The sequence below is a fragment of the Mauremys mutica genome, chromosome 7, assembly GCF_020497125.1.
Source record: "Mauremys mutica isolate MM-2020 ecotype Southern chromosome 7, ASM2049712v1, whole genome shotgun sequence".
In the NCBI taxonomy this organism is placed as follows: Eukaryota; Metazoa; Chordata; order Testudines; family Geoemydidae; genus Mauremys; species Mauremys mutica.
Window position 1 is genome coordinate 121,994,276 of NC_059078.1, and position 26,364 is coordinate 122,020,639.

Here is a 26,364-nt window from a genome sequence, read left to right on the forward strand (position 1 = left end):
CCCTATTATCCAAACCTTTGTGTTATCTGAATCCCTTCCCTGTCCCAAGGGATTCAAATGGTGCAGAGCTTTGGAGAATAGAGCAGAGACCCCTGGCCATGGGGGAAGCCACCTGCTGCCCCACTGTGATGGGAGTGAGTGAGCAGGGCCCACCCCCACTCGCTCCTATCCACCTCCTCTCCCCTGTCACTCACCCAGGCCCCCCCTGTTCTGGTGCCCCTGATGGAGAGTGTACTGTACATCTCAGTGCTGTGGTATTAAGCAAATTGTGACTCAGCTGACTCAAACAAGCTGAAGTATGTCTTGTTCCCTTTGGGAACAGCGAACTTGGTAATTTCTGCGTGTCCGGTGACGGGCTGAACAGTTAGGGTGACCAGACAGCAAATGTGAAAAATCGGGATGGGGGTGAGGGGTAATAGAAGCCTGTATAAGAAAAAGACCCAAAAATCGGGACTGTGCCTATAAAATCGGGACATCTGGTCACCCTATGAACCGTGCATGACTGCAGGTGACACGTGTAGAGGGACCTGGGGGCGTTGTTCCTGCAAGGCAAAGAAGGGGTGGCAGAGCTCTGAGGAGTACTTGAGTGGCTGCAGGGTTGTCAGTGTTAGGGAGCTGACTTTCTCTCACCGGAGGCGGAGGGAACAAGGTAATTCACTGTCCTGTGCTCCCTGAGGTAGCGTCACCATCTTCTAGTCTATTCCCTGGTGGACCAGAGCGTCAGCACAGAAGAGTCACTTAAATCAATCTACCGTAGCTTTCCATTGCTCAAGGGGTGTCACTTTCCCCTCTTCCCTGGGAGGTTATTCCACCCTCTTACTGATCTCACTGTTGGACAGTTTCCCCTGATATTCTGCCCATGTTACCCTTTGTTTAATTAATCTCATTAAGGACCTAGAAATTACCACAATGGATCAAGCCAGTGTCCTTGTTGGACCAACTGCTTCTAAGGAAGGAGTTAACCTTGGAAATGGACACGTGTCCATGGATGCATCCAAAAGGGGAAATTTCTACGAAGCCCCTGTCAGTAGTTGGCTTGTTCCATGAAGGGGATATAAACCCTCATGCTTTAGGACCTGATCCAAAGCCTGTTGAAATCAATGGGAGCCTTTCCATTGACTTTTTAATCGGCTTTGGATCAGGGCCTTAGATTACTAGCTGTAGCAGAGTGATTACCCGCTCCTGCCCTGCGGGGCTTGAAACAGCCCAGGAGAGGGCTGTGGCTGGGGCAAGAAGCCTGGGCTGATTGGGGAAGGTAGGCTCAGCTGGGACCATGCCCCAATCAGGCCCCGCTGGCCCCTATAAAAGGCTGTGAGCCAGCGGCCCAGACAGTCTCCCTCTGCCTGTAGAGGGAGAAGGGCCTGGCTGCAAGGTACCAAGGAGGGAACCTAGAATGGAGCAGGGCTGGGGAAAGGCCTAGGGAGCTGGGGAACTCCAGCCTAGGAAAGCCCTAGGCTGAAGGCCTGGCCCATTAGGTACTGGGTTGCAGCGGGCAGCCCATGGGTAGGCAGAGGCAGCAGGTCCGAACCCCCTTTGCCTATGATGAGTGGCTTACACTGCAGTCCGCCCCAGCGAGCGGGGGGGCTAGATGGGGACTGGCAGTAGCCAAACACTGAGGCGAAGTGGGGATAGTGGGTGGGGCTTCCCCTGGGAGGGGGAGAACCTGAGGCTGTGAGGGGTTACTGCCAGGGGGCAGCACCCCAGGTAAACAGGGCACCGGGGTCCTGGGCGGGACACGGGGCCACAGGTAAGGTGGATCACCGGCCTGCAGAGGGCGCTCCAGAGCTGGAATGAGCTAATTCCCAGAAGTCACCAGCAGGAGGCGCTGCGGCAGTGAGTTGAGACACTTACAATAGCCCACTTCTAATAAACTTGGTTAGGAGGAAACTTTCCCTGTGGACACATTATCCCATAACTGCCGGCTCCAGCGTTTCTTCTCTGAAGCATCTGGTGCTGGCCACTGTCTGAGACAGGATATTGAACTACATGACTTGATCCAATATGCTGTTTTTTTCATTCCTGTGTTCCTACGCATGAATGTTTGGGGCGCTTACGTTTTGTATCCTGTTTAACATAACTGTGTATATTCTTAGTATCCATATAAATGTCTAATTTTTTTCCCAATATGATTGTTTTTGCCCTCAGTAATATCCTATGGCACTGAGCTCTACAGGTTAACGTGTGTTTAGTTTAAAAAAAAAAACCTTCCTTTTTATTATTAAGTTTTCTGCCTTATGATTTCATTGGCAGTCACCTTTTTTCATTTATTGTGAGAGAGGGGAAGTGCTGTTTCTTATACCTTTCATATTACTCTTAGTTATACCCCTTGTGTGAACCTCGATAGTTCCTCTCCCTTCTGATGATTACACCCTCAATACAATTATCAAGGATCCCCATCCAGTCCTTGGTCACCAGCACAACCACTGCAAATACACACACAGTCTCCAAAATAGAAGGTCCTCTCTTACAAGGACAGCACAGCAGAATCATGAGCGTATTTTCCTCTTGATGGAGCACATCAAGCCAAGGACTTACCCTGAAAGAAGATGGATGGAGAATGAAAAATATCTCCTGTTCTGCTCAGATTATAAATCTCGCGCACGGAAAGCGAAGCCTCATGCCACACGAGTGAGACACTGTGATTACCGAAACAAATGTGTTTGCCCCCTTCCCTCCCCACTGTTCTGCATGTTAATTAAATATCCCTTGCTTTGAGAGCACATAACTAATGAGCTTTAGCAATCAGGTAGAAGGCTGGATAATCTAATGCCTGGCTGCTGAGCATCATTAAATATGTTTTAATAATTAGCTGCCATTTATTTAACATGCAATAATTCTCAAACATTGAAATTAAGTGTATCGTTAAGTGCTTTTAACAATGCAAATAGTCAGTCTTGGATCGGCGGTTGCTCTGCCTTGCAGGAGAGATGAGTTTGGGGGTGGGGAGCGTCATTGCTTGGGGCCTGACTCTGAAGTGTCTGATACTGGCCACTGATGATTAGAGGGTGCTGGACTCACGGGACACTGGTCTGACTCAGTCTGGACATTCCAGCGTTCCAGTGTTAGCATGGGCGGGAAGCAGTGGGGAAGTGGAGAGCAGAGTCCTTCATGTTGCTATACAGCGTCCCCTGCCCCCCATGGAGCAGCATTTATGGAGTCTGGATGGATGAGTCAAGCCGATGAGAGCGGTGCAGAGGAGTTCCGGAGGTGAATAAAGGGAGGGAATGGCAGGGATTTCCAGGGATGCTCACAAAACTATTTCTCTGTGGTACTTACCTGGCCCCCATCTCTGTAGTATCTGAGTGCTCAGTTTGTTAGTGTGTTCATCCTCACCACACCCTGCGAGGTAGGGCAGTGCTGTTATTTCCATTCTACAGGAACTGATGGGGAACTGAGTCACAGAGAGACTCTGACTTGTCCAAGGTCACACAGGGAGTCTCGGGCAGACTAGGGAAATGACCCTCGGTCTCTCAAGTCCCAGGCAAGCATGAACCACTGGACTGACTTTCCTCTCTACCTGAAATGTGCCTTTATTGTTGCTGGAGCTGAGTGACTAATTAATAAAATGAATAATTTGTTCGATGGATCTTCTCACCTTTTGGTTGGGGAAATGGCTGCAAACAGATCCTGGCTCTCCATGGTTTATTTGCTATTCGATAACATTTTACACAAACTCTTTTCGTCCCGTGGCTCGCTATTCGAAATCTGAAATTCGAGCTCTGTTGTGATCGGTCACAGAGTAGCCTATCTTCTCTCTGATTGGAGGAGTGCAACTCTTATCATTAGGTGTGTACATTTAGAACCTGGTCTTGTGTCACTGACGTGGATGGAAGCTTTTCCGTCAAGTGCAATGGACATGAGATTAGACCCCTAAAATCTGAATTCCTAAATTAGCCAAGCAGTGATATTAAAATGTACTATCCAAGGACTACTACCGAACTGGACTGCATGGGTGTTTGCAGGAGAATATAAAAGGGACCCGACCAAAGGAAACCTGTTTTAATATGTGAACAAATACTGAGAGGAATTAATTTTTGCATTGTTTGCCCAGCTCTCTTTGTTCTCTCAAAACCCTCCCATATGGTCTTTGTAAGTTACCTGCAAAGTGAAGCTTCCTGCACCTCAAACAAAGCTCCCTGATCTGCAGGGTGGGGATGAGTGATCATCTAAAAGTATCACATTTCAAATAGATTCTCCCTGCCAGCTGGCAGGATGAAATTCATTTGACAGGGGGGCAGCAAGATAGCAACATAAAAAAATTGGAACTGTCTGGGTAATAATGTGTCTTCTCCTTGTTCCATAGTTTGGTAAACATATCCCCATCCAGTGCCTCTCCTGGAATAAGTGTGTGGCCTGTTATCCAGGCTAAGGAAAACGGATCTGGGTATATGTATGTTTTGCAGATCTTTGAAGAGGAGCACAGCGTTTTATACCTGGATCAAGGTGGAGTCCTGGTTGCCATGAAACACACGTCTTTGCCTATCAGACATCTGTGGTAATGCCTGTGACTGTGCTGATCTCATTTGTCAGGGAATCCTTCATTCCAGATTACGTGCTGCTGGCAGTTAAGCTGTGACTAATTTCTTTTAGCTAAAAGCCGGAATATGTCAATTAAGAAATTTACGTGCATTCACTCTGATAAGGCTAAAGCAGTGCCGGCGATTTCACACATCAGTGCAAGTGGGGAAACAGGTTACAGTTCTGGCGCCAGACCCTCCGCGATGGTGAATGAGTGTCATTCCATTAAAATCACTGGAACTACGCTGATCTATCCCAGGTGAAGGTCTGGCCCCTAGAGCCTGCCCATTAAGTTGGAGTTTGGAGTAGGATCAGTCTCCTAAGGAGTTCCAAATGTGCTTTATTTGCAAAACCATGGATGAAATTATCTCCTAGGTGCAGGGCAGCAGTTACGCCACAACTTTATTAGATAGCGTCAGGGCTACCCACCAAAGAAAGCAGCATTGTCACCACTAGGAGCAGCTGTTGAGCTGCCTGGACAGAGCATCGCTTTGTGCTGTTTATCCTTACGTAGCCAGCACTACAGTCAGCATCTTGCCAATATCTAACACACACAGATCAAGATTTTAGAAAGCAACGAGTGGTTCTGGGTTTTCATCTTGAGACACCTTAAAGGGACCCGGTTTTCAGAAAGTGCCGAGCTCCTGCACTCTGAAAATAGCTCCTTTTAAGGTATCTCCAGCTGAAAGATCATGAGTCACTTTTTAAAAATCTTGGCTGCCGAATCCAGCTTGCCCTTAAAATTACAGTCTCACAGAAGACTTCATGAGTTACCGCCCCTTAAGTACTGCCCGCTGATTAGCAGTATCGTGCCAGAGTAGCTTGATCAATGCTCTGATTTATGATGCCCAAAACAAGTCGTCCTTTCTAGGACTTAGACTGCAGTGGCCCAAGAGCAGAGACAGCTGTTTGTTTACCCTGGCAGGCTAAAAGGATTCAGCAGTAGTGGGATGGAGACCTTTTAGCCAAACCAGAAGAAACCTTTGTGTGGGGCATTAAAACCAAGATTATCAAAAGCCGACTACTGGTTTTGGAAGCCTCAGCATTATGATGCTCACCCTGTGACACCTTAAAAGGGGCTGATTTTCAGAGGGCGGGTGCTCAGAATGTGCTGCAAATCAAGCACCTTTAAAGCAACTCGGAGTAGGCACCCCAAATCCTTAGTCATATTTTTTTTAAACGTGGCCTGCCTAGCGATTGAGGCAGTTCCTACCTTTTGTCTCTTTATGTCAAGCAGCTCCGTTTCCTGCAGCTGTGTCTGAGAGATGGTGACACTTCTGCTTTTCCCACTAGGTTGAGTTTCGATGAAGGGAGATCGTGGAGCAAGTACAGCTTCACGTCCACCCCACTCTTTGTGGACGGGGTATTGGGTGAGCCTGGGGAGGAGACTCTGATCATGACGTAAGTGAGCGTGGAAAGGGAAAACAGCCAACATCAAGTTAACGCTGATGAGAACTGCACCATAAACACGTATTTGGGCCAGATCCTCGTGTAAAGACACCTCTGGCCAGGCTGTGTGTGGAGACTGAACCTGGGGTATGGGGGAGGCGGGGGATGGGACTGTGCAGTCATGCTTGTGATGACAAAAGCCAGCAACATTTGCATGGAATATGGAGGGTCATACGGTGGGATCCACCTAAGCTTCAGAAATGTGGCCATGTGGCTCATCAATGTGAATATTTGGCTCTTCAAGCTGTGTGAGACTTTAAGCAGAGCTACCCGTTGCAGGTGAATGTTGGAATGAAAAAACGGAGGGCCGGGGGGGTTGGGTTTTTTTAAGCCGTGCTTTTGTATTTTTAACTGGGATGCTGCAAAATGGTAAGCGTGAATGACAAAATGTGGCCTGGGAATTGTGATTTAGTTTCTGTGTGGGATTCTGAGTTCTGCGTAGCACAGAGATCTGTACTCACCCTGACATTTTGCGTGGGCTCAAATTTGCAAAAACATGAGAGAATTTCGGTTTCTGCTTGTGAAAACGAATCACGCTGTAATCGACAGAACTTGCGGTTTGGAAATCAGCTGCTGAAAATAAAGGTGCACTAAGAAGGTGCCATTCAGATCCTGATCTGATTCTGGATTTTGATTAAACTGGAGCCCAGGGCTCAGATTTGTGGTAGAACCAGGGATAGGATTTCAGTTTGGATTCAGTGATACTAAAATCATGTGGGTTGTTCTTGGACAATATCAGCCTCAAATGGCAAACCTTTGGCAAGCCAACAGCTGGGCCTCTAAGATTTCTTCTCCTGATCAGGTTTCAGCCAAAGCCAACCCAGAATTGAAAACCAAATTTTCCTTCTTGTTTTGGATCCGCTCTAGGACCAGAATCCTACAGGCAAGTTCATTCAGATAGGGGCCACTCCCCACCTCATGCATCCCCACTCCATAAAATATCCAGTGATTCCGATTCCTAAGGCCTAGATTTGTCCCATCTCTAGTAGATATTTAGAAGATCATTCTTCATTTTTTATATTATGTTGCCCCCAAAAGACCCTTGTTAGTGTCAGTCATAGCTCAACAACTGTAGCCTTGTCCTGAAATAAACAGTCTTAATAGTTTAGGGGTGACATTTGCAAAAGTGACTTAGGTATTTAGAAGCCAGTGTCCCATTGGCTTTCATTTAGACTTAGGCTTCTATGTCGCCTAAGGACTTTTGAAAATGTTACCCACAATCTCATTGAAATCAGTGGAATTTAGGATCCTAAGTCACTTGGGTTATTTCTGCACTGCAGCTGGAAGGTGTAATTCCCAGTGTGGTTGTGTGTGTGTGTGTGTGTCCCAGAACTGGGAAGTCACTTCTCCCAGCTACAGTGTGGATATACCCTCTGACGCTTCTGAAAATTTGACCCTGGGTAAATTCCATATCTAGGAGGCTGCATTGTCGATGCCTTTGAATATATAAACCCTTCCTTGCTGTGCTCTGTAGAGTGTTCGGACACTTCAGCCATCGCTCGGAATGGCAGCTGGTGAAAGTGGACTACAAGTCAATTTTCGACAGGAGATGTGCAGAAGAGGACTACCGGCCATGGCAGCTCCATAGCCAGGTACGAAGCATGAAAGCTGGATATGAGTTGAGGTCTTGATGGTTCTGCAGCTGAACACTGGTGAAGACCAAGGTCCTTTCCTGCTAACTTGGTGGCTCAGAGTCACCGGATGAAACTATTACTGGTCCGTAATATTTCATTTCAATTATACACTGGCTTCAAGCGGCAGCCTACGGGCTGCTTCCGTCTCTAATGGATACAAGCCAGGGCTTAGAAAGAAGCAGGTGTTCCAAGTTTTACCTGGACACCCGCAATCATGGCTCAGATAGTCATATAGGCCCAGATCCTCAAAAGTGCATAGGCATCTAAGTGCCAATACAGTCAGTGGGAGTTAGGCACTTAAATACTATTGGGAATCTGGGCCCTAGAGTATAATTCCTAGCTCATGACACTTTCTACCTGGTGTTTTATATTCTGTAGGGTTAGAATAAATTATGGCCAAATGGTCTAGTGGTTTATTGAAGTCAACAGAGCTGAACTCATTTATGCTGTCAGAGAATAGGGCGTCTCCATTTGTAACTTCTTGGGAAAGGGTTTGAGAGGTAATAGAAAATTAAAGTGGACTGGGCTTAGATTGACTGTTCCAGTGAGACACAAACGCAACACTGAAGTCCCAGCTATGGGTCAGATTGTCAGCTGATGTACATCTCCTTTGAAGTCAGTGCAGCAACACTATTTTACACTGGCCACTGTTCTGCCCTTTGTTTACATGAGCCAGGCAAAGCTGTGAAAAAGCTCCGTTTTCATCCAGCAGTTCAAACAGGAGTACACTATAAGCCAGCCAAATGTATTTTGTGTTTTGTTTTGCATAAGCTAAAAAGCCAAGGACTGCACAATCCATCTTCGATAACGTCTGCTTCTGAGCATGGGAAACTATTCATGGAAGACTGCCCCATATTCTTGCCTCTAGATTCGGTTCCTGTTGAGAGTGCAAGTCTGAGCCTTCTCTTCTCTGATTTCCCTAGAGAAAAAATATTTTGCAGGGTTCTTTAGTCAGTTATATAACAAGTGTTTGAGTTCAGTGCGTAACAGACAATACGCTCATCCTGTACTCAAAATGTATGGAGTAGCTTTATGTACAAACAAATGACAGAATTCAGTAGAGCTGGTTAGCTAAAAAATACGACTAAAAGAATGGACTAGCTCTGTCTCTTCAGTATCTCAGAGATCAGAGGGATCAGTCTGTGCTGTCAGATGTTACGGTACCTAAGGTATAAATCAGATGTGACCCTCGAATCAAATACCCCTGAACTTTGGGGAAAGTCTGGTCCACATCTGGATACACATATTAGCCGATAGGGCCAGATTGTCTGCCGGTATACATTATGCAGCCCCTTTGGCTTCAGCTGTGGTTGCTGCTCCACTGCACCAACAGAGAATTTGGCCCAAAAAATCATCCCATAATGCAGTTACAACAACTGCTAAAAATGTACCAAATTGGCGGTGCTAAAAATAATAACGATGGTGTAAGAATGGACTGGTTTCAGAGTAGCAGCCGTGTTAGTCTGTATCCGCAAAAAAAACAGGAGTACTTGTGGCACCTTAAAGACTAACAAATTTATTTAAGCATGAAAGCTCATGCTTAAATAAATTTGTTAGTCTTTAAGGTGCCACAAGTACTCCTGTTTTTTTTAAGAATAGACTGTTCTGGTTTTGTTTTCAGGGAGAAGCGTGCATTATGGGAGCAAAACGGATCTACAGGAAACGCAAATCGGAGAAGAAGTGCATGCAGGGAAAATACGCTGGGGCCATGGCATCGGAACCATGTGTTTGCACAGAGGCAGACTTTGATTGGTGAGAAATGCGGATGGGATACACCTGAGAGATGTGCGTCTGCCCATGCCAACATGATACTCACTTGATCTGCATACAAAGGGTTAGGCTGGCAGATATCTAGAGGAGCATGTTTGGGCCGGTATGTAGATCGATTACCCCCTGCTGGTGCAGGGATAAAGCAACAACTCAGGAAAAGAGTGACTCAGAGAGATCTGCTGGAACAGGCAGCATTAACCTCCCCTAAGAAATTGTCAGGATCACCATTTGCAAAGGCTCCAACAGCCTGAATTGACATATCCACCCGCTGTCTAGCTCCTGTCCCTATCCTGTGCATCACTGCACACTTTGGGGGCTGAATTGTCTAGGTGTGAACTCCTGAGCGGAGAGGCATTGTGGTTAGTTTGTGCTGCCCCCAGCTCACCTCCAAGTGCCCTTTCCATTGCCAGAGGCCCTCCGCCAGGATCTGTGGTGTGTTGTGAATTCAACCCATAAGCTGCAACATGGATCCTAAGAGGTTCAGCTCATTTGCTATTTGCAGCCTTATTGGATATGTTGCTCCAAGGATATAATGATTTTCACTTGTTTTTGTCCTCTCTTACAATGGTATTTTTATTAGAGGGGTTTTCGGTATAAAACGATCAGTAAAAGCCAAGCCGAACATGCATAAAAAACAACTGGTGCCATAAATTAGCTCCACAAGTGTAACTCAAACCCTGATAAGCTGCTTTAATGATCTCATCCTCAAAGAGCATTGTCCCCCCAAATCGACTTGTGGCAGGAGTGCCGGGATTCTGGAATACAGGGCAGTGTGATAGAATGGGGGGAGGGGCTCCATGTGTAAACACAAAAAGATGCATTCTGTGCAGCTGGGCACTGTCATTAGCTATTCTTGTCTGGATGTGTCTTCCCAAGGATTGGGATTGTGACTCCCTCACATCCCACTGAGTGTCAGCTGGTGTTAAGTATATTTCCGCATCATATGGTTCCTTGCATCGCTTGGCATTTCATGCATATAATGGTCCTGATTCTAGCAGCATCCCAGCCCCTTTACATCACCCTGACAATGTAAAGAAGACAGGAACCAGCCAGATCTTCCCACTGGGGAATATCATGGGTCTAAGGGGCATTGCCTGGGTGGGGTAGGACCAGTGGAATGGCCTTATCATAACCTGCCCCCTTTCTATCATAGGAATGGGCCAGGAACAGTTTAGGGGATGACTGAGGTGTGGTCAGGGCTCCAGCTACTCTGGATTGCTGAATGTCTGTGGAGACCATAACAGCCAAGGTTTAAGTCAGAACTGCCCCTGGGGTTTACAAGCTGTAATTTACTGTGGTCACAGGGAGTCAGTTCTGTTGAAAATCCACCCCCCTCCCCCGGTGTTTTCTCTTTTAGTTGTTTATTTCCTTAAAACTGAATCCGTGGGTTTTATTAGTTGTCTTTCACTTAAACTGAAAATCGGGGGCTCCAGGCACAGCACTGCATTGTAGGACTAGGAGCACTGTGAAGAAATTTACAAGAGGAAAAAAAATCTCATTTCTTCTATATTTACTTAAAAAAAAATACAGAGAAAACTTCCTGGGAAGAGAGAGAGAGAGATCTGCTAGATTTGGTGTAGTCTCCCAAGGAAATGTTGCAGCATTGGAACCTGCAGCTTTGTTTTCCAAGTTGATCAGCACCCCCAAATCCCACTGAAATCAGTGGGCATCAATGATGCTCGGTACCATTTGAAAATCAGGCCAGGATCCCAGTAGACATTTAACAGTAGGCTGGAGAAAACACTATTAAAACAATGCTGTGCTGACTGGCGATAGGTCTAGCTCAACTGTGAGACTTCCCTCACTCTTCTGACTATGATTTTGTTGTAGCACGGATGATACAAACGTACTGTCTCTGGGGCAAATACCTCCTCTTCTCCTCTTTTTCTTTCTCTCTCCTTTTTTGAGTCATTCACTTTCTGGAATTGGATTTTGATTTTGTTCACACAGCCCACTGTATTGTCCTGGGGAAAAGCCCAGCTCAGCAGCAATAACTAAAATAGGCCACTTGATTTGCTTTCCTTTTAATATAAAAAGTCACGTAGTTTTACCTAGATTTCCCAGAGAAGCTTGGGAAGCCAAACAGAAAGAAATGAGTTTAGTGACTAAAGGCAAGGCTTGATTTGGAGGAAGGAGGTGGCATCAGGACAGCAATTCTGCTGGTTTTTATTTCCCTGGGAGGGTGGTGAAGCACTGGAATGGGTTACCTAGGGAGGTGGTGGAATCTCCTTCTTTAGACGTTTTTAAGACCCAGCTTGATAAAGCCCTGGCTGGGATGATTTAGTTGGATTTGGTCCTGCTTTGAGAAGGGGGTTGGACTGCATGAGACAGGGGGAGGGATAGCTCAGTGGTTTGAGCATTGGCCTGCTAAACCCAGGGTTGTGAGTTCAATCCTTGAGGGGGCCACCTAGGGATCTGGGGCAAAAATTGGTCCTGCTAGTGAAGGCAGGGGGCTGGACTTGATGACCTTTCAAGGTCCCTTCCAGTTCTAGGAGATTAGTATATCTCCAATTATTACCTTTATGAGCTCCTGAGGTCTTTTCCGACCCTAATATTCTATGGTTCCATTGATGTTGTGACTCTTTTTTGTTATGCTAACACAGGTCAATATTGACTTAGGATCTAAAATTGTGTGTGGGTGCTTGTGTGTGTTGTGTGTGTGTCTCCCCCGACCAGAGCAACAAATATGCCCTCATAAAATAAATAAAGATTTTGTAAAGCTTCTCTCCTAGGAATCTCATAGAATTTGGGGGACATTTACAATCTTTATCTAACCAAGAACACAGAACTACTGGGTGAGGCTGGGTTGGTTGTTTCCCCCTCAGCTGAACAACCTTGGGAGTAACTTCCAGCTTTTGTGCACTCCCCTGCTAGGGAACAGGGGCAGCTCTACAAATTTGGCCGCCCCAAGCAGTCATGCCCGGGAGGCGCCCCCGAGCCGCGGGAGCAGCGGACCTCCCGCGGGCATGACTGCGGAGGGTCCGCTGACCGCGCGGCTCGGCTGGACCTCCCGCAGCTGCGGGCGGTTCGCTGGTCCGGCGGCTCCGGTTGAGCTGCCGCAGGCATGCCTGCGGGAGGTCCAGCCGAGCCGCGGGACCAGCGAACCGTCCGCAGTCATGCCTGCGGGAGGTCCACTGGAGCCGCCGGCCGAGCGTCCCCTCCGCAGTCATGCCTGCGGCAGGTCCGCCGGCCCAGCCTGCCGCGCCCCCGGGAAAGGGCTGCCCCAGGCGGGTGCTTGCCCCGCTGGGCTCTGGAGCCGGCCCTGCTAGGGAACCTCACCTGTAATTAGCTAAAGTAGAAAACATCAGCGGACAAAGGCAAAGCTGCAGGTACTTGCATGGTCTGTGGCTCACAGCCAGAGGGCAGTGGTGCTTCAAAAATGAAGTAAGCCTGAGCTTTGCTTCCGTTCCTAAGGCAAATCCTTCCTAGCAACTGCCTAGAAACCAGATTGTACTTATTCATTTGGGTAAATGGATTACACAGCTACTCGCATGTTATTACAGCACTAACTTACCAGTGTTCCTGACATTTTACTCCTTTCTACAGCCTGAATGCTCTCATAGCAGTATCTCTCCTGTAGCAACAGAAAGAAATCCTTGTTTGGGTCAATTCTTTGGTCAGCTAACTTCGGGCCATTTTCTAGAGCCTCATTCCATCAGTACTCCCATTGGGCCTGATTCTCATTCACACTGAGGGGGTTAAGCTGTCTCTAGTTACTTTAAAACACGTATATTTCTGAAGTTTGCTTGGGGCCTTTAAGAAGGCTTGTCCGTGTGGTGGCAACTATAGTATCTGAGGTGAGGTGCACCACATTTAGAGGAACCAAATAAGTCCTAATTAACTGATAGGTATGAAACTGATAGGACTCTATAGATGTTAAAGAGTGTGTATGTATAGAAATTACTCTGAACATCTGTAGAACTAAATAGAGAACGATCTCTTTTTTGTAGAATTTTTCAACCATTAAATAATGGTTTATTAGCAGATATATTATTTAGGCACTTGGGGACAGATTTTGAAAGGTGTTTTGTTGCCTAATGATACATAAATATAATAATATATGGAGATATACCTATCTCATAGGACTGGAAGGGACCCTGAAAGATACAGACAGACACCTGGTGGGATTTTCAAAAGGTGCCTAAATGCCTTTAAAGATCTGCCTCTTGGATGCTACAGTGAGGAGTAGCAGTATAAAACTCTTAACATAGAGTTAGATCCCTATTCTAAAGGCTGCTTTAAAAATTCTATCGAAAGGTTACCAATTTCTATTAAAGTCTGTAGGCCTTTTCCTCAAGGGGTTTAGCTAGGTGAGCCACATGGCCGTATGGAATTAAAGGGAGGGGGGGAGGGATAGCCAGTATGGGGGAGTAGGGATAGCTCAGTGGTTTGAGCATTGGCCTGCTAAACTGAGAGTTATGAGTTCAATCCTTGAGGAGGCCACTTAGGGATCTAGGGCAAAAATTGGTTCTGCTACTGAAGGCAGGGGGCTGGACTTAATGACCTTTCAAGGTCCCTTCCAGCTCTAGGAGAGTGGTATATCTCCAATTATTACCTTAAAGATGCCAGTATCCTCAGGTACCTTGGCCTGTGTCACTTAATGGATGTAAGGTCAAAAGGCAGGTGGCATTTCCCATTTCTGACAGCACTGACCTGTATTGTTAAGGTGAGCTGGTTAGTATGGAGGAGATCTTGGGTTCAGGCATTAAGATGTCTCCTGATTTTGGATGAGGTGAGCAGAGTGGTCCGTGGACAGGGTTATTGTTGTCTGAGTGAGACCCTAGTTGGACATTTCTATCCTTTGCAGTGATGGATTTGTTAATAGTTTCTTCTTATGTGGCATCTATGTTACTGGAGGTTTGCAACTATGGTATCCCATTCTGTATGATCCTCCACTAATCTCTGTGGATGAATAGTCCTTTTGAACCACCAGAATATCACATCATTGACCCAAGGTTTTCTTTTTCTTCATCGTGTTCTTCTGCCACCAACTTTGCCTTCCAGTGCCCATGAACATGCATCGCCCACTGAACCTCTTAAAATGTGCCCTGCAAATCAAATCTTCCTTTTTTCAGATCTGACTTTTAATAGTTTAACCTTAACTTAAAACTTTCCTTTTGTGTATGTGTATGGGGGGGGTGTATGTATATATATATATATATATAGAGAGAGAGAGAGAGAGAGAGAGCAAGAGAGGGAGAATCACAGAAGTTGGCTGGAAGGGATCTCAAGAGATTATCTAGTCCATCCTTCTATGCTGAGATAGGACAGTGTAAACTAAGAAGTTCTTCTAAGATTTTCTTTTCCCTTAAATGGTATTTATAATCTTAACACCAGTTTGCAAAGTTGTTTCTTTGTGGGAGGAATCTACAATATTTTTAGGTTTACTACTAGTCTTTGACCATAAATACATAAAATCTTGATTGCGGTGATCTATAATTCTGCTTCTATTTACACTGCCAATTAGGTGTGATTCGAGTTAAGCCTGTGGAGGCGAGCACTGTAAAACCAGTATAATTGAGAGCAGAATCAGATCTCTAATATTCATTAAAATAATCCCTTTTAATATATGCTGCCCTGTCATTGACGAGCTCTCTTGCCTATGCTGTTCTGAGTCTGGCACAAAATGTAGCTAGTCTGAACACCAGATGTCTGGCAATGAGGTGGCTAGTTGATTGCAGTCCATCCCTGATGCATTCAGATTTCAGCAGTCTAGATTATGCTACGGTGATCCAACTGATGCTATTGCTTGTCAATTGCAACAACTCCTGTTGTGCCAAACCGTAGGCAGCAATTTGTTGCCATCCCCAGTGCTCTGTGTGCACCAGACAGTAGCCAAGAAACTCATTAGTTTCCAAGTCTGCAGAGGGGAAAGAGGTGCTGGTGCATCCCTAGAGAGATATGGAAGAGCAGTTTATGTCATTTACTAGTATGATATTTCTGTATGTCCGTATCAAGGCAGCACAGACTTGCAAAGCTAAAAAGGTCACAGGAGAACTTCTATACTTAGAAAAACTATTTCTGCTCTGGAACATATAATTTCATTCTGTGACTGTGAGGAATATGATCCAAACACAGCCAACCCTAGTTAATTCAGATTTGGTCTATCCAGAAGCCCGAATACAGTACCCAAATGATTTCAATGTAATCAAACTTGTAGCATGCGTGTGTGTGTGTATGTAAAATATGAAGTTACAGACCAATATTGTTGGATTAAATTGGACTTTGGATGCTGATCCCCTCTGGGCAGATTTCACTGTTAGGTGAAAAACAAAACTGATTAGGAACATGCTATGTGTAGAGTGTTACAGCTTTTTAATTATATTGATACATGATAACTCAGGAATATAGCATTTCAACATGGCGACAATTGAATTACAAAGGAATGAGGTCCTGTTTGTACATAAATATTTGTTCTCTCTAGGCAAATGAAAATGTTTTACTTCTCATTATAGAATATTTCCATAGCCCTGGTGTCCTCCTTCTGATAAGGATGATTATAGGAGCACCTGGCAAGCCTGTCTTGAACTTTTAAAGCCATTGAGCAATGGTCAGTCACTGGTGTGGTAGGAACTAGGCTCCTGAAAATTGAATCATAAAAACTAAGATCATTTTAGGTCATTTAGTCAACTAGACCTCACTAAGATGCCATTTTTGATATTCAGCCTAAATTTTCTTTTGGCCAATTTCATTCCTTTACTCTCAGTTGTATCCTTTTAGACCACCTTGCACCATTTCTTTTCTAGGCCTTCAGGAATAGAGCTGGTTGAAACGTTTCAAGTTTTTAAATTTTGATGTCAAATCTTGCTGGAATTCCAACAAAAAATATTGTAAATTGTTCATGACATTTTCCTTTGCAATGTTGCTTATAGTTCAAACTTTGAAAGTCAGCATTTTGACGTCAAAGCAGGGAAAAAGTTTTCACAATTTTTACTCTTGTTTGACCATCTCTTCATTGGAATTAAAAACAAAGCAGTCACTTTCCTGGAACACCATCTCTGCTCCAGCTACAGGAAGAACAACCTGGCTCTCTCTATATACAATCCCGGCAGCCTGGCTCCTTCCACTTCCTTTGTCTCCAGTGCTTGGAGGTCTTAACTCCCATCCAAGCCTCCTCCAATCAGTTTCTGCTCCTTGCGGTTGTAATTATCAGGTCACTTTCTACAAAGGAGAGTGGCATTTTAGAACAGGAAATCTGCTAAGAAGACCATGTTCCAAATTTTTTAAAAAGGCAAACAAGAGCATTGTGTAATTAATATTCCCCATTGTAAAGCCATGATCTAACTGGATGCATATGTACAGGACAGTGCACAGAGCCAGTGTCTCAACAGCATTCCAGTTACGGTCCAAGGGGAAAATTAAAAGAAAGAAATAATTACCATTTTCCACCAGCTCAATCCTCTTCCTCCTTTTGACATTGATAACTTCTTTTCCAAACTAATACAGAAATTAAAAAAAAAAAAAAACACAACAGCCTTTTCTGTTCCATACCAAAAATCCTGCATGGGAGTTTGTCCCTCCTGAAAGCTTTCTCGATTTGCTTTAGGCCTCAGGTGACGTTATGTCCAAATAACGTCAGTTTGAATTAAGCTATTCAGTTTCTAAAGCTTCACTGAGTCAGCAGCAATTGAGAATGGCTGTGAGTTCTGGGATTTGCTACATTTGCCTCTGGATCTGTCTGTAGCCAAGAAGCAATGCCAGACCAAGAAACCAGTCTAGACCTGACATTTTACAATCAATGATTTCATAAACCACCAGGACTAGAAACAAAAGGGCTTGTTCTGCTCTTGCGTACGCTGTCCTAAATCTAGGTTAACGCCAGGCCCAGGTGCTGTATTTAGTCTATCATTTCAAGCTGAAAATGCAGGAAAGGGAGCCAGAGTCATTGCATTCATATTAGTGAGGTCGAGTTAACGTCTGATGTCCTTGTCAATGCATTTTCTTTCTTTTTATGGTAAAACAGTGATTATGGATATGAGCGTCACACCAATGGCCAGTGTCTGCCGGCGTTTTGGTATAACCCGTCATCCTTGTCAAAAGACTGTAGCTTTGGACAGAGTTATCTCAACAGCACCGGGTAAGTGGATTTACAGAAGATGATTTTAGCAAATCCAACCCTGCAGCCTTCAGCCACATGGCATCTGCAAGCTGTCATCCCAGAGTTATTTAAAGCCTATATTTCCTGAGACACAGGGTCCAATTCAAAACTGATCAGTCTATAGGAGTTTTTTCATTGACTTCTTCGATGGGCTTTGGATCAGGCCCATAATTCTCTATTTTTTGGTTTTGTTTTTATTTTCTTATTTAAACCTGCTCCGGAAAAAGGATGCTACAAGCAAACTGCAGAGTATGGGACAAATGTGATCAATGGGCTTATCCAACATCCATTGAAATCAGTGCAAAGACGGCCGTTGACTTCAGTGGACTTTGGATCATGCCCTAAATCATGAAGAAAATCCAAGTAATCAAAGCTGAGAGTGGGATACATGCTAGAGGAAGGCAATAAGAATTGGGTTTAAATTTGAAGAAAGGGAATAATAACTAGATGACACTTGAGAAGTTCTGAGTACTCCATGACGCTCCACAGCCCCATTAAAATCAGTGGCAGTTGCAGGTGAGGTCAACAGGAGTTGAAGGTGTCAAGTTCTAATTGCCTTTGCTAAATATAAGGTGCATAAAACAGGCACAAAGAACTGACAACTATACCTCAACTTCTTATAAGCTCACAAGCTGCACACTGAGTCCAAGGATCTAGCCCATTACCTTCAGTACTGATCAATATAGTGTAGCCACGTTTGTGACTCCATAAACACAACCTGCCTTAGAACAGCAATGTCTCTCCCTGGAATACGGTGGCAATACCAAAAATCCACTTGAAAGAGAAAAATGAAATAAAGGCATGTTGCGGTTCACAGTGGCATCTTACAAGGGAAAGGAGGAAAATTTTCTCAAGAGGTTTACAGTATATTATGCGTTAGATAAACACAACCGTGCTGCACTCAACAGATTAACATTAGAATATAAATATAACTGATATCTTTCTATAGCTGTCTGTGTCCAAAAAAATCCCAAAGCACTTTTCAAATGCATGGGGACAGATCCTGCCCTCCAGCACCTTTACACAACTTCTAAATTCTGCTGATCTCCAGCTGCCATAGTCTCAGCAGCCAGTGCACGACAGGCTGCTCTATCTTGGGTCTTGGTCCAAACTGTAACCCTGATGGGCCCCAAATTGCTGTAATAAAATACATGGTCTTAAAGTCATCTGTGCGCACACACTCTCCTGAGCTGTGTTCCGCTCTAGCTCAGGTTCTGGGCCATGACATTTGCAAGTGGCCTAGTGGTAGAACTAGGAGTCTGGGCTCTTGGATTCTAATCCTGGCTCTGTCACTGACTCACTCTGTGACTGCTTGATGATCTAGCTTGCCTCTCTGTAAAATGGGTCTAATAATATTGAACGTAGCTCACTGCAGTGATCCTAAGCTTAATTCATGTGTTTCAAAAGCTCTGGGATCCTCGGGTGAAAGGTGGTTAAAAAAGTGCAAGATTGGATTGTTAGAAGAATTGGCTCATGCCCCACTGAGAAGCAGAAAGCTCTGCAGTGCAGGACGGCAGCGGTTTAATAGTGTCCAGCAAAACTATGCAACTCTTTAGGGGAGCAATGTATGAGAATATTGTATCCAGTTGAAAATGCAACATTATGGGCTGCTTGTGCATGGTAGACCTGTGGAAAGTGTGACTGGACCACTTAGCTACAAAGTACTTAGAAGCCAGTTTGCTCCCAGCCTCACCAACCTGAAGCAAATTTGAAAACTTCCTATGCCTGGTTTGAACTTGTGATTCCCTGCATCCCATCCTTACACAGAGATCTCTCTCTTTGCAGGTACAGAAAGGTTGTGTCTAATAACTGCACCGATGGCGTGAGAGAACAGTACACAGCTAAACCCCAGCGGTGTCCTGGCAAGGCCCCCCGCGGACTGCGTATCATCACCTCGGATGGGAAACTGACCGCAGAACAAGGGCACAACATTACTCTCATGGTGCAGCTGGAGGAGGTACGGTCTATTTTTATGGGCCCCCTTTGGCAAACGTTAATCTGAATCATGCAAGCTTGCAAAGACATTACGAGTTGAGACACTGAAGTAGGGGATGAAATCCATTTAACAATGCATCTCAGTCTGAATGTTCATGTAAGGCAATAAGTGATATAAGGTGATGATGGGACACAAAGTTTGTTTCCAGGCATCAACCACGGATCAGAACCAGAATTTCACATCCAAACCACTTCAAATTTCAAAGATGGTGCAGGTTAGAATCTCGACACCAGCCTGTCTCCTTTGGTTTGGATTCCCAACAAGATCTGAAAGTGCAAAATGGACTCCATTTAGATGTAAATGGTTCCAATTAGATGTTGCTGCAGTTCAGCCAAAGATGGCGGAAATATCACATACAGGTCTGATCTTATGAGATTTCCCCGCTTTGAGATGGCTGAGTTTTTCCGCCATTTAGGTGTTTAGGGCTAAAATCTCTCAAGAAAAGATCTCAAGATTTCATCACGATGGAATCCAATGGTGAATATGAACCTTAGCCTCATTCAGCTTCCACCAGAACAAGGGTGGTCTTAAAATCACACCCACACTCACCCACCCACCCACACACACACACACACACACACCCCTCCTCCTCCTCCTGAGCTGTGTGCAGTTGTAGCTCAGATTCTAGAACTTTACAAAGTGGCCTAGTGGTAGAACAGAGAACTATGAATCTGGGCTCTTGGATTCTAATCCTGGGTCTGCCACTGACTCACTCTGTGACTTCTTGATAAGATAGCTTATCTATATGTAAAATAGGTCTAATAATGCCAAGTATACCTCATTGTAGTGATCCAAAGTTTAATTAATGTGTTTGAAAAGCTCTGAGATCCATGGATGAAAGGTGATTAAAAAAAACACACCTGTATCCTCATTTAAAAAAAAAAAAACCTGTATCCTCAGCACATTTCTAATCTGCAAGTACATTTCCTCCCAGCCTGGCTCCTCTTGTATCTAAAGTAGTTTATTAAGTCATTGGAGAGAATTCATGAAATCTCCCACCCTGTTTTCTCTGCTCCCAAGTAAGATTTCCTCACTGTCCAGATTGCCTTTTCCTCCCCCTTCCCTTGCCTCATTTGGTTTTCTTTGTGGTTTGGCAAGTAAATCCTAAACACTGATATGTGTTTGCATGAAAACACAAAATGCATGGCAGCTTACAGGGACTAACTTGGATCTCCATGGTGGTGGTTTCTGATTTTTGTATAGCGATATCCTAGCAGATATAATGAGGAAAATCCAATATTGTTGGCATTGGTGATTTGCAAAGGAAGCAGCATATAACAATCCGATGTGCTTTGGTGCATCTAAATGTTCATTCTCTGAAAAAAAATTACAAAAATATTCAAAACTTTGATAAAACAACAAAAACTCACTCCCCCTCCTTTTTGTCCATTTTGCCACTGATAAGGAGAATTAAAGTAAAAAAAAGGAGAGAAAGTAGGCAAAAACATTAACTAAACAACCAAAACCAAAACATTCACAGTTTTCAGTTTTATTCATTGAAATATGGGAAATTAAAAAAAAACATTTTTTTTTAAACTGGCATTTTGGTCAAAAAAAAATTGTGTGGAAAATTTCAGCCAGTGCTAGCTACCACTGATGTTCTCTCTAAAAATGCTAGACACATGAGCTGCACAATGAGCCTTAATTGTTTAGCCGCTGAAGTGGTAGGAAAAAACTGGCCAGCTACAGCCACTTTGGTTTTACTGATGCAGAAATAAACAATGAAATGCTTCTTGCACTGGGACATGGGAGCTCCTGTCACCTGCAAACCTGTTTTCAGTTGCTCACCACTGATGCAAATGCTGGAGCTATCAAAAGGGGATAAGAGAGTTACTTGAAAGCATCCTGAAAAGTCAAGCTGCTTTCAGTAGGTCTGGCCTTGTGTGAGGAGCCTTTTAATCTTAGGCCTTGTCTAGACATGCACATTGTACTGCTGTAAGTATATTGGGATAACGGACTCAGTACAACCTTCCTAGTGTGGATGCAGTTATGCTGGTATAAAGGTTTTTATACTGGTATAGCTTATTTCCTACGTTTAGGTGAATCGAATATACTGCTATATGGCACCTATAAGGCAGCATAGGTATAGTAGGGATTGTACCCATTTAACTATTTCTGTAAAAGTCACATCCCTAATGCAAAGAGTTAAATAGGTACTAAAGCTGTACAGAGACATTTCCTTCCAATGCAGATGAGAGGTAGGTATCAAAAACAAGAGTGTTCTCTGGTTAGCGCTTCACGTCAGAGGAGGACATCAGGCACGTCAAAACGGGCTGGATAATATGGACGTGCATGTGTGATTTTGCTTGAGGACATGTGAATTAGTGCACCCAGAGACAAAGACAGGCCAGTCCCTCAGTTCTGGAAGCGATGGCCAATGATTTTAATGACTAAGCTATCCAAGATGGACCAGTTTCTTCACATGTGCCACATTTTCAACTCTTGTGAGGTAAAACACAGACAGAGACCTTTTCTCATGGCTTCGGCCCTTCAGAACACCGCTGCTTTAGTGCTTCCCTGGCTCTGAGATGCAGATAGTTACCCTACATACTGTAGCTTTCCAACTCTGTGTCCATACTCCAGTTCCACTTGACACAAGAGGGCTAACAGTGAGGACAAGAAAGCTATGAAGCTGATGAGCAAAAAAAAGATCGTCTGAGACCTTCTTTGATGAGCAAAGAAAAGATCGGCAGTTAACTTTCTAAGTCTAGTTGCCCTCTCTAAGCTGAGACTGAGTAGAAGAGAGGAGAACTCATGGTTATCCCTGAAAAATCAGTTAGTCTCATAGGTCAACACAACAGCAGAACAAGAGGAAGGAAAGAGCAAATGCTATCAGTGAAGAGTATGATGTCTCCACAGAAGCACATGATGAGAATCCGGAAAAGGTCTCATAGCGCTGGGTCTTGTTATCCTCACAGAGATGATCAAACTCAGCAAAGTGGAATATGACTTTCTGATGCTGTAACAATGTCACTGGGAGGAACAAGGAAAAAACAATTCAAAAGCAGCCTGCGATCATATGGGGCTCGAAGAGAGGGATATTGGTGAATCTCTGGTTAAGCACTAAGCAAGTGAAGAGGTAGGAGAACCCCAAACGGTCTGCCTCTTCTTCCCAAGAACTGGGAGCAAGTGCTTCTAGTCCATCAGCTGATATAAATCGCTGTAGCTCTATTGATGTCATTAGAGCTATGCTGATTTCCACTAGGCAAGGATCTGGCCCCATTCGTTTTTTACACCGAAACTCGTGTGCCTGTGATGGGGCAGATGGCACCACACTGGCAACAAGAAGGTTAATAAGAGTCTCTGGATCCAGTTGGCCCCATCACTCCTGCAGCAAATGTCAGGCATCAAGAGGGGAGTTAAAAGGAGGAGACCTGGCTCAGTAAAAGGCTGCCAAGGGCGGGATTCTGCTTCTCCTGGTGTGAGAGACTGAACTAGCCTGTTGGCTGGACGAGTCCCTGCTAGAAGGGACAACCAGACCCTAGGGGATCAGCAGAAGCAGACTGTTTGGAGACAAGCCCTGAATAGAGAGGTGGGGCCCCAATGAAGGTTCGTTGGATAATTCCATTATGAGTTGGGGGGGTTGTTCCTCATTTCCTTTGGTCCTTATCACCCCAGATGGGGTAGGACTGAAGTTTGCCTTGGCTGGAGGGCCAAAGCACTCTACCTTGGACCTCACAGCAGCCTACCAGTGGAGACCTGGGGGGAGTCAGGCCCTGATGGGCCACTAAGGGGTGCTGCAGAGGCAACCCAGTCACAATGCCATTTTCCTGGAGGCGACTCTGAGGTGGCCACATTTTTCATATACACATATTTTAATGACTGGTCTCAACTGACCTGCGCTTTCTAAAAAAATGTAAATGTTTCCACGCATACCTAAACACCAGTTCTCCTGTTACTTGTTACTTGCTACTTTGAAATGTTCCAAGAATCAACTTGTGTACAACTTGTTAATAAATGTTAATAAAATCAACTTGAAACCAGCATCCTTGAACTTGATTATGGTTGAGTTTATTTGACTTTACATGTAGTCATTCAAATATTCTTCTTGGAGAAAAATGGCAAGAAGCCATCAATAAGCATCATTATTAATTGCTGGCCTTAGGCCCTAATTCAGCAAAGTGCTTAAGCATGCACTTAAAGATAAGCATGTGCTTTGCTGAATCAGGACAGACTTAACTTGTTTAAAATTAAGCATATGCTTAATGATTTGCTGAACTGCGAGTCTTATTCAGGAGCATTCTACAGAGAGACATGCACAGGAATTCAGTGGAACATCTCCCATAAAGAAATGTCTTCAAGGACACATTTTTGGATGCAAGTGGAAAAGTGCCATGGGGGAAAATGGGTGAATCTGCATAAAGACTGTGTAAAGCACATTTTTAAAAATATTCATTCAGGAAGCATCCTGACAGAAGCAGTGTCTGCCTGTTGCAGTGGATAATTAAATCCATTTTAAACATCTGTAAGGAAAAAGAGACGCAAACCAATGCATAATTGAAGACTTTTAAATTAAATCTGAGGCATGGGACTAAAATTAAAAACTTTGAGCTGTATCTCATTGTTTTAATACTTCAATTTACATACAAAGACTAGCACTTAATACGGAAAATTCATGATTACAACCTTCTGGGTGAAATGTAAATGGAAAGATGGAAGGCTGCATCCTTATTAGATTGATTGGGATGGGCCATAATCTCCCATATACCAAAATTCTAATGGCAGTATAAAAGTAATCAAAATGTAATCATATTTTGCAAACGGCATGTTGTTAACAAACACTGAAGTGAAAAGATTCAGAGAGCTTGCTGAAAGCATTTAGGTCCTGTGTTGGTTCTAGATTTTTTGCAAGAAATAGGTAAGTTTGGTGTGGATATAAAAGGTGCTATTATATGTGTGTTTAAATCCCAAAAGGTCGGTTTTTGTTAGTCAATAGAATGTCTTTGAAAACTTAATTATTATGTCAAAGTGCTTTTGTTTTTTAATGATCTGATTCTCAAGACCTTGATTCTTGGCCTTGGAAGATCTGGATTCAACTGTTAGCTCTGCCACAGGTTTCATTGAGATCAATAGATCTACTCATGTGCTTAAAGCTAAGCAGGTGCTTAAGGGCTTTGCTAGATCACAGTCTATATTAGGATTGCAATGTACCATCTTAAGGTTAAACCACACCTTGTAGGTAACACATACATTAAATCAGGTTAGCAGTGCCAACCCAAAGGATTGCTCTTTCCCTGGCTATCATAACAGGCGGCTGCCTACCCCAGCGTGACTAATATACAGGGACTGAATTTAGGGGACCCAACCTTAGCCGACCACCTTTGCAAATTGTGGCCATGCTTCCTAAGAGAGTTTGCATTACAGACGTCTAGAGATGGCGTTGGAAGATGCTGCTCGTTCAAGAAGTTGGACTTGGGTTAATGCTCACTGCGTTGATGCCCATTTGCGAAGCCACAGGAGAAATGCACTGGGCTTACTGTCTGCTTTACTTGGGTTCTGTGGATCCATATAATCTACCACTACGCTTGTCAACATGCCGAGTACACTCTGGAAAGGCAGCAGGCAAGGCGATAGCAAGAAGGGTTGGGGGAGTTGACTGTTTTATTTTTGGTGCCAAGTCTCAGAGATGAGATCCTGCAGCAGAGCCAGGTTCTGGGCAACCTAATAAGCACCGCTGGCTCTTAAAAGACTGCCTGATTTATTACACCGCGGTCTCCCTGATTGGTTGGAAGAGTCAGCAGACTGGCTCTTAAACCCAGCAGCAGCAACTGTTCAGCAGCCTGCCTTGTTCCGGCCTTGCCCATGCCCTGCTTCATTCCACTTAGCCAGGTTCTGACTCTGGGCTCTGACCCTTGGCTCTGATTTTTTTACTGTATCTCTGACCATTGGCTCTGGCATCTGGCCTCTGACTCCGTCTCTCATCTTGGGCTCTGATTCCTGGCTACTGATGTCTGCTCTAATCTCTAGATATGATGTTTGCTCTAACCAGTAGGCCTGACCACACACATCCCAGTCACTGACGTAAAGAAATGTCATATTGTTGCAAAAATCTCTCTTGATAATACCGCCGTTTGCAAACTACTCTTGGGAGCTGCTTGTACACAGCAGTATGGATTTGCTGTAGGTCTCCCCTGTCCCCAGTTCAACAAAGACCTTACACAAGTGATTAACTTCAAACATCTGCTTAAGTCACATTGGTATTAATGGATCTTCATAGATTTTGAAAGTCAGTTGGAACCATTGTGATCATCCTGCATAACACAGGCCAGAGAACCTCACCTAATTCCTATATGTCACCCAGTAATTCCTACATCTAGGAGGAACCCACAGACTCATAGACTTTAAGGTCAGAAGGGACCATGGTGATCATCTTGTCTGACCTCCTGCATATCACAGGCCACAGAACCTTACCTGCTCCTGAAATAGACCCTTAACCTCTATCTGAGTTACTGAGGTCCTCAAATCATGGTTTAAAGACTTCAAGTTACAGAGAATCCACCATTTACACTAGTTTAAACTGCAAAAGACCCAGGCCGAATGTTGCAGAGGAATTCAAAAAAGCCCCAGGGTCTCTGCCAGTCTGAGCTGGAGTGGGGGGACTTCCTTTCCGACCCCAAATAAGGCAGTCAGTTAGATCCTGAGCATGTGGGCAAGACCTGCTAGGCAGACACCCGGGAAAGAATTCTCTGTAGTAACTCAGAGCCCTCCTGTCTAGTGTCCTGCCTCCAGCAGTTGGGGATTTTTGCTACTGGCAATCACCGATGGGTCAGATGGCATCTTAGACAATCTTATCATTCCATACCTTCCATAAACTTATCAAGCTCAGTCTTGAAGCTAGTTAGGTTTTTGCCCTGACTGCTTCCCTTCCAGAACTTCACTCCTCGGATGGCTAGAAACCT

The 26,364-nt window shown here is 44.5% G+C and overlaps 1 protein-coding gene across 1 annotated transcript in view; it reads left to right on the top strand.

Moving 5' to 3' along the window:
• Positions 1-26,364, top strand: part of SORCS1 (sortilin related VPS10 domain containing receptor 1) — a 430,514-nt gene that overhangs the window by 359,502 nt on the left and 44,648 nt on the right. The window contains exons 14-19 of the mRNA XM_045024608.1: positions 4,404-4,495; positions 5,812-5,919; positions 7,442-7,559; positions 9,223-9,353; positions 17,335-17,448; positions 19,255-19,426. Coding sequence (XP_044880543.1) covers positions 4,404-4,495; positions 5,812-5,919; positions 7,442-7,559; positions 9,223-9,353; positions 17,335-17,448; positions 19,255-19,426 — 735 coding nt within the window. The remainder of the gene's footprint in view (positions 1-4,403; positions 4,496-5,811; positions 5,920-7,441; positions 7,560-9,222; positions 9,354-17,334; positions 17,449-19,254; positions 19,427-26,364) is intronic.